Here is an 8,629-nt window from a genome sequence, read left to right on the forward strand (position 1 = left end):
TACAACCCATAAGCACTAGCAGACCATATGATGTGGTATGCATAGATGGAAGAGAAGGAATTCAGAGAGGAGCAAATACTTTCTCTCATACCTCAAGACGCTTTATTACAGTTCATTCACATGTGAAGTGACAGGGAGCGAACAATTATGGTCAGAGACCGGTTACGTTGTCTATACGGCCCCATGGTTTCCTAAGAAACTCATATCTACATCCAGTACATTTAAATTCGCTGTATGGCAGCTGTACTACTATTGGAAAATTTGTAGAGATGCACAGATCCAAAATTTCCTGTAGCTCCCTTTCGTCTGAACACAAAAATAGGGGATAGGAGCAGGCTTACCGGGTGATAACTGTTTTTAATTACAGGCTGGCCCAAAGCAGAATCCTGAAGCTGACCCTCCCAAGCTCTGCAAAAGCTCAGCTCTAGACTCATATCTCTTATTTTATGACAAGCTAAAGCTACAAATCAAGCAGCTCAAAGCACTGAATTTCACATGTTCATTCTATGCATATTCTGCATGCCAAAGTATCTTCTCCTTCACTACAACAGAGCACAGATTTACCAAAGGAATTAACATTAGTTTCAAAATTAGCTGATAGTGTTCAAACCCCTTAGTTACCAAGATCTTTCATCAAAATAGCCTTGTAGTACTTCCGTTGCAGAGCTGACATTCCATGGTACAGAACAACTTCCACCTTCTTTGGTAGCTCTGCAGCCACCTCAGACTTGACTCTTCGAAGCAAAAAGGGCTGCAGAAGATTGTGCAATTCTTTGGCTACGCAGCGGCAGGGAAAAAGAACAGGAAATTACTGCATTAAATGTAATGAATTTACATAGTACCTTCACAACTATACTTACAAAATAAACATATAAGGAACTTTACATCTACTAGTGAAATGATTCAAGCCCAATTTTACAAACAGAGAAACCAAAATATAACTCCATACTTAAATAAGTAAGAGCTACATTAAGGTAAATAATCATTACTTTTAGAGGCTTTGTTTTAAATCTAGTCAGCATTTAAAAAAGCAAATACAGGGGACACAACACGTCTGCTTCCTTGTCAAGGTAAGAGCTGGTTCTGATTCAAGTATCACATGGTATATTACTGACCTGGTTCACTCTCCTTTTCAATCGCTTGGTAATTCTCAACAAACTCTTTCACTTGTTCCCCAGGAAAGATGTCAGGCTCAATAAGGCTGAGTAAGGAGTACAGTTCCTGGAGGCTGTTCTGGATTGGAGTGCCTGTGAGTAGCAGACTGAAGCCTACTGAAAACTGAAAGAACCATCAACAAAACAATATTATTAGAAGAAAATATCTGGAGTGAAATGTTACTTAATATACAACTCCACCCACACCACTCTTAAGCTTAACTTAAAGAAGACAGGTGGCACTGCCTGCGGAATGCTGCAAATGTCCACCAAAACCATCCCATGTAAAGCACGGTGTGACAATCAAACAGCTCTACCAAACTGTCTAGGACGGCACCAATGCAAGGAAGACAGTGTAAGCTAAATAAGAACAAAGTGCAAAGCCAACTGTTATCAAAATTCTCAGATCCATGCACTCTACGGTCCAGTATTTCATGCTCAGTGTTACGTAATGAGAGATGACAAGAAAATGCTGTCGAATAAGACAGTGAAATGAAACTGCAAAAGACTATGTTCCACTACTATTTGCTGACTGACTAAATGAGAAACACAGCAACATTATTTGGCTTACAGTAACTCTTATAAAGAGACCTGGGAAATATGGTTACCTTTTAAAAAATACAACTCTTCTCTCAAATTTGGCAATACAAAATACGTTAGAAGGAGAGCTAAGGTATACCACACCTATTTCTTTGTGACTATAGCCAAAATTCCTGAAGTGCAGACATTATCAACAATGTCTGGAAGATATGAGCTTTTCAAGAATTTAATCGAAAATTTCTTCAAAGTAGTGTAGTCGCTTTTGCCAGCCCAGACCTAATGCCTACGTTTCACTGCCATGACAAGAAACGCAGCCTTCATTCAGGCATTGTACCTGGTAGAGTGCTTTGGAAGCTAGACCAATTCTACTGATTTCAATAAAAAAAAGGGTGGATCCATTACATGGGACAATGGAAGGCAGTAAGTCATGACTTCAGGTCCCATGAACTAGGCGAGGGTTTCTTCACCGTTCCAGAGCTGGAGATAGCCTCTTGTCACTCTATATTGTCTTAGGTCAGCAAGACTTCTACCACTTCGGTAGCACAGCTGCAGTTCAGCACTATGTCTGAATTTCAGTCAAATTGCTCTAATGTGTCAAAGCCTGAAGACGAGACAGAATGAGAGATAAGCTCCAAATACAGCCCAACTCCACGCAAAACCGAGATAGGCCTTCATCTGTCTGCCTCTAAGTATGGGAACACATTCACCAACTCTGATGGCAACTGGTTGTAGCCCAGAGCATAATAAATACTCAGAGGAACAGAGAATCTGTATGCTATACTTAAGTGAAAAAATGCTTTAGACACTAAAAGATGGGTGAGTTATTTTACCTCAGAAAGTGTCTTGTAAAGCAGAGAACTTTGATTTTTCAGTCTGTGAGCTTCATCTACAACCAAGGCAGCCCAGTTAAACCTGAAAAAGCAGCATCCTCAGTTAAGAGCAGGCAATTCATTCTTGGCAGTACAAAAAGACTGAAATAAGCAATGGCTCTGCTTGGCTGAAATTGAGATGGTCCTACCCCATGAACCACAAGCAAATATCACAAGGAGGGTGGGAGGTTTTCAACAGCCAACACAGCTTTTAACTATAGCCTGGATGAGTTCTGATATCAAAACTAAGTAAATTCACTTGAATTTGTTGCTTCTCTTTCCACCTCCAGACATTCAAGGAGGTCTACAATCTGGAACAAGAGAGATGCAAAACTAGGACCTTGCACCTGTGCAAAACTACGATCAGGCAGTGATGGCAGAATGATTACAAGCCTTTTGCAAATCACCCAAGCCAGGAGCTTCAGCTTATTCTGGGCCTCATACAGCTACATGAAGTGCCTCATCAAGCAGGCTGCAGAAGCACTGGTGACCTAGTAGATCCACTAGCCTTAATACAAACTCCAGATCTTTTCAGCTCTTGGTGTTTGTGCCTGCTTACCAAGAGGCTTTCAACTCCCACATAACAGAGTGATTTCCATGGTCATTTGACTAATGGGTAGGCAGGTAGGCTGAAGGGAAAGCATGACCTTCTGGCTTTTCCTACCCTCATGCTTCTCTCCCCAGTGAAATAAAAGAGGTGGAATCACAGGGACCTATATTCTCCCCACATTCTGTGTTCCTTGATTCCCCTCTTTGCTATTTAAGAGAGTTTCTCCACTGCCAGGACAGTGAAATGACATTATTCTTACTCTATAGGCTCAGCAACTGAATCTCTCCACATTACATTAGAACTCCTGCTCAACTCATTTGTGTCACTACACTGCTTGTAAGGAGTGGTGGTGGTGGTGAGACAACTGACCTACCTTCACAAAGTGTTCCAAGTGCTCCTACACAGGATACGGTACAAAAGATTAGCAGCCACTTTTTAGAGAAGGAATACTAGAGGGCAAAAAAACCCTCGAGTGACATGGCTTTGAGGTTATCTACTAGCCTTAGAAGCAGGAAATAGCACTGGAGCTGACATTTCTGTGACACTACAGCTAGTTACCTGCTCTTCCTGGGTACTACATCCCAGAGCTAAGCTGCAAAACAAGCAGACCCACATGCAGTAGTGTAGGACATGAAACAAAACTCTAAGGACAGTATGGTCATAGCTACCTTTCATAATGCCTCACTTCTACCATGATGCGTTAATCCAGCACAACCTGCTGTTTCCACTGGCCAAGGGCAGGTGTTTTGCAGAAAGACAACAGCCCAGCCACAGTGGGCCTGACTAGTTCTAGGAGGTCCAAAATGCATCACTGGAGGCCAGTAGGTCTCTGCTCCTACAAAGACCCTGAGCTATTCATGATACCTGGTTGCCCCCAACACTTGTCACAGCGGTCACCACTACTGTGAGGCATTAGTGCTATTACTAAAAAATATTAAAACTCTTCCCCATTTCAAGTGTAGGCTCCTGTAAAATCCTGTGTGGCCATGACAATACTTTCTACAGACTGAACTTCAGCTGTATAATCAGTCTTGCTAGAAAGCATAATGCTCCATAAGTCCTCCACAGTTCTGACTGGCGGCAAGTGGCAATAAACTTCAGAATATGGTATTAGCACCTGATTACCGCAGTATAATACAGGTCAATTTCAGCAAATTTTACATCCAATACCTTTATAATCTGAAACTTTTGAAGATCTCCTCTGTTCTAAATATCAATCTTCTGGACTGATATTTAGTGTACTGCTATAAGCCACTACGTATCATCACACTACTTTGAGTTAACTGGCTTGAAAACTGTCTTTGGAGGAAATTCCCATACAACTTAGCTGACATTAAAGGTTCTTCACTGAAAGCTGGTAAAGGCAAAGCCCTAATCACAAGCAAAGGATATCCTTGGCTCTTGTGAAACAAGATGTGGGATCTCACACATGTACAAACATACACTTAAGAAATTGCTGACAGATGTGCAGAACTAAATTTGAAAAAAATTAAAACCAGACTCACAGTTTCAGAAATGCTGCATCTTTCAGACAAATCTGCAATGGAAAGAAATTAACTGTGTTTTAGGACTTAAGTTCATATACCAGTTAGGAAAGAGAATGTGTTTTTGTCTACTTGTAAATTATGGTAGAAGGGAGGAGAGCAGAATGAAGTCACTCATTACCTGAGGAAAGTAATATGATAGCTATTGTAACCACAAGCTGTTGTGATCCTACATTTCAACTCTTGTCTGGCAAAACACCAGCTGTAGAACCTGAGAGAATTAATAGAAATACTCTTCACCTCTGTGAGGTTTTTCATATCTTTCTCACTCTCTGAAAAACATCATGCACCTTCAGCACCACAATCTTTTTCACTCTAGCCAAACATGCTTCAGTGGATTAATCTAAATCAGGATGACCTGACTGTATCCTGAAGTGTAGACATTGCTTGCGCAACTTCAGATTCAGAGGAAGAGGAATCAGGTCACTCAAGAGAAATCCTTAAAAAGCACAGAATTTTATCATCAAAAGCAACTGAGTCAAGAAATGCCTAGCTAAGTAAATATCTCGACATACTCGATTGATTTCCAGGACTTGCTTCAGTATAACCACCTCCATTTATAACATCTGGGACAAGGGTTAGCACTGCTACCCCATCCCACTTCTACAAAAAGGTTCAGGTTCAGAGTGGCCAGCACAGGTCACACAACTCCAGCAGGAAGAGACCATAAAATACTTGAAGAGAGGGAAAGCAAAAGGACAAAGGGAAAGGCAGAAAAAAAAAAAGGCGTAAGAGATGCTTTTAATCTAATTTCAAGTTGATGTGTTTGTTAGGAGATTGTTAAAATAAAATCAAAGTGCCAATATGAAGTATCACCTGTGTGGGACTGACTCATAAGACAAAAATAAGGGCTTTTTTCAACTCCAGGTAACTGAGCACCAGATCATGCAAAGTCCAAAGCAGTGACCGACGAAGCAACCCTATTCTGATTGGTTCCACTGACAGCAGGCCACAACCTTCTCAGGAGAGTTCTGATCAAATTCAGCCCAAAGTCCTATTAATTGCAGCAGAAACCTCACCATTTTGCAGTCCAGCAATGAGAATTTTGTCTGAGGAGGGCACGCTGAAGAGGGTTCAAAAAAGGCAAACTCTAAGTGTTCTCGCATTGCCTGATCAATAGAATCTTGATAAACATCACATACATTTATGCTTGTATTAAATGCTAAAGGTCCGTAAAGCACAACACAGAGACAATGCAGATACCATTTAGTATTAGTCAAGGATGGACATCTGTCTGTTTACTGAAGGTGTGATACACCTATGCAGTAAATCTGGAGTTAAAGTAGATTGTCTTAGGGACACAAAAACTCTAGCAACGGAGACGAGTTGGTGAAATGGGTTACAGAGTAGAAAATTACTGAGACAGGTCAGAGATGAGTACGGAGGATGAGGCATGCGCAGGGTGGTACAGAGGAACGGAAGGGGCAAGGAAAGCCCTCCTTTCAAGTGACAAAGATACCACATACCTCATATGTTGTCAAGACTGCATGGAAATGAGATTGCTCCTTCAGGTTCTGCTGCAGTTTAGGTCGCTCCTCCTTGTTGCCTATGTATGTCACAAAGGAAAGACCTGGAGCAAACCTATCGTAAAGAGAAAGACAGAGCAAAAACAGGGAGCCAAGCTAAGTCTTTCAAGCGTTTATGACCCTGGACCCCAGCATCAAACATAGCTACTGCACAGATAATGAGAACCTCCTACCCAAACACCCTACCCTTCTATGGGATGCAGCTGGATCGCATCTTATGCATCTAACCCCTTTCTGATTAATTTGCCTCTCAGTCTGGCACTTTGAATGCTCGTTCTGGCTTGAATAAGTCCCAAATAAACTGTTCTCCTAGGTCTCAAAGTCCAAGGCAGATGACTGAAAACCCATCTCCTGGCCCATCTGCTATCCTGAACTGAAAAGGCTCATGAAGAGCAGATGAATGAATACAGTTTGTCCAGCTGGGACAAAAGAATTGGCCCAAATCATGGTAAACTAAATTCAAATAATGTCTGCAGCAAACAGATCAGTGTCAGGGCTTCAATAATTTATCCTCTTACTCAAAAAGCAGATCAAACCAGTTCCATGAAAGGAATGCTGAGACTATAAAATTCTTTATTTAATCCCCCCGCCGGTATTTGCCTAATATTCCTCCTGGATAGCTGTCGGCTGCTGATCTGTGAAGGAATGCACTTTCCACCAACTATTCCAACCACAAGCCTATCCAAATCAGGCCAACTCACTTCAGAGGTAACCTGGATGACTTCAGATGCTGAGAAACAGCATTGCCTGAAAGCCACATAGACAAACTTCTGCTCTAATCTTTTAACTTTCTACCCTCCCTCTTAAAAGGAATATTTGGGCTCCAGCTTAAAAATGTACATATTCTGGGCATAGCAAATGTGCCGTCAGCACAATCATTGCTCCCCGGTGAAGATGGGCTGCGTGCACAGATGTAACGTATTTTACACGCATGTGTGAGCATGCCAAGAAAGACACTACTCAACTTGGGTCTTACCTTTCATCGTACAGAATCCTGTCTGTCTTCAGCAGATTCTGCCTAAGAAAGGCTGAGCACAAATCAATGAAAAGCGAGGAGCTAGTGGGGGCATTTGGGCTGAAAGTCATCCAATAAGTTGGATGAGTTCATATATACCACAGCATTGTAAAGACTATGCATTAGCTGCATAGTTTGCATTGATTTGTTGATTTAGTAGCTTCCCTTGTTATTTTTTTTTCCTTTTGAAAAGAAGGAAACTGTTGGACTGAGCACATTTGAAGACAATTTTTGTAACTTGCTGTGCAAGAATACCGTGAGCCTGACAACTCTTGAAACTTACCTCTCCAATTCCTCCTTCCAGTTGCTCAGAATGGACAGAGGACAAAGAATCAGAAATCTTTCTTTGTTCGTTATTTTTTTTGTCAAATAAAGAAGTAGAGAAATAGTCTGGAAGGCAAGGAAAATATTAATTTTTTTTTATATAACGAGGAAAGAGTTCAACCCAATAGCCTGAACCTACATGAACTGTCTTATTGTTGAACTTTGTAGCTAGTTCCCACAGGTTCTAGCACAAAGAAAAGCTGGTAGAATACCAGATAAGATCCACCATGGTTGACAAAAAAGCTTAGATCCCAAAACATGACCTCTGGAGTCCCTTTCCAAAGATCTTTTTCCTGCAGTCACAAAAAAGAAGATTTACCATACATCACGTTCTAAAACTACTACTTTGTTATTTAAGACCCACTGAATACCACCAGCTGAACATATGCACAAACATTTTCTAGACATTTTCTAACAAAACTGAAACTCACTGAAAAACTTCTCAAAAAAAAAAAACCAACCAACCAAACCTCTGGAAAATTTATGCATGTAAATTTTAATCCGTGTGTGGACAACCTCAAAAATCATCTTGCTGTAGTTGCAGCAAGGAGACATCATCCCCTCTCTACTGGCTGTATTGTGCTTTCAGCTCTGAGCACTATGAATTATGCATTAAGGTGTCTGTACAAACAGGCCACTCCTCTTTTTACAAAACCTGGAAACCTTTTTTGAGTGTTACTCAGGACTTAACAGTTGTTTGAACTGATTAAAGAATGAAAGAAACAACAGCTCTCTCTTTTGAGTATGTACTTCAAGATGTGGCTGCTTAACTGACCAATCATTAGGTTGTGTTTTTCATTCTGCAGAAACATTGGGCTAAAAAAGTTGGGCAAAGATCATTTTCCGGAAGACGACGACATACCTGACAAGTCTTCCCAAGACCCATCTCATCACCCAGGATACAGCCATGCTGGACTTCATAGCATTGCACCAGCCACTTGACACCTTCTATTTGATAGGGACGAAGTTTAATGCCTGGGAATAAAAGAAACCTGTCACATTTACACAGTCGTCCAATACACTCTATGCACAGTTACACCCTGAAGCCACCAGAAAGAGGTTCTGCCCAGAAGAGGCCTTCCCAAACATCTGCCTTACAGGAAAAGC

At 41.2% G+C, this 8,629-nt stretch overlaps 1 protein-coding gene across 1 annotated transcript in view; it reads right to left on the reverse strand.

The window, feature by feature from the left end:
• Positions 1-8,408, reverse strand: part of CHD1L (chromodomain helicase DNA binding protein 1-like) — a 22,748-nt gene extending 14,340 nt beyond the window's left edge. Inside the window, exons 1-7 of the mRNA XM_010145623.1 lie at positions 8,385-8,408; positions 7,482-7,588; positions 6,124-6,238; positions 4,619-4,650; positions 2,525-2,606; positions 1,116-1,278; positions 622-777 (exon numbers count right to left, since the gene is read on the reverse strand). Of these exons, the coding sequence (XP_010143925.1) occupies positions 622-777; positions 1,116-1,278; positions 2,525-2,606; positions 4,619-4,650; positions 6,124-6,238; positions 7,482-7,588; positions 8,385-8,408 (679 nt within the window). The remainder of the gene's footprint in view (positions 1-621; positions 778-1,115; positions 1,279-2,524; positions 2,607-4,618; positions 4,651-6,123; positions 6,239-7,481; positions 7,589-8,384) is intronic.
• Positions 8,409-8,629: the final 221 nt, after the last annotated feature.

This window comes from Buceros rhinoceros, unplaced genomic scaffold (assembly GCF_000710305.1).
Source record: "Buceros rhinoceros silvestris isolate BGI_N320 unplaced genomic scaffold, ASM71030v1 scaffold1361, whole genome shotgun sequence".
Lineage (NCBI taxonomy): Eukaryota > Metazoa > Chordata > Aves > Bucerotiformes > Bucerotidae > Buceros > Buceros rhinoceros.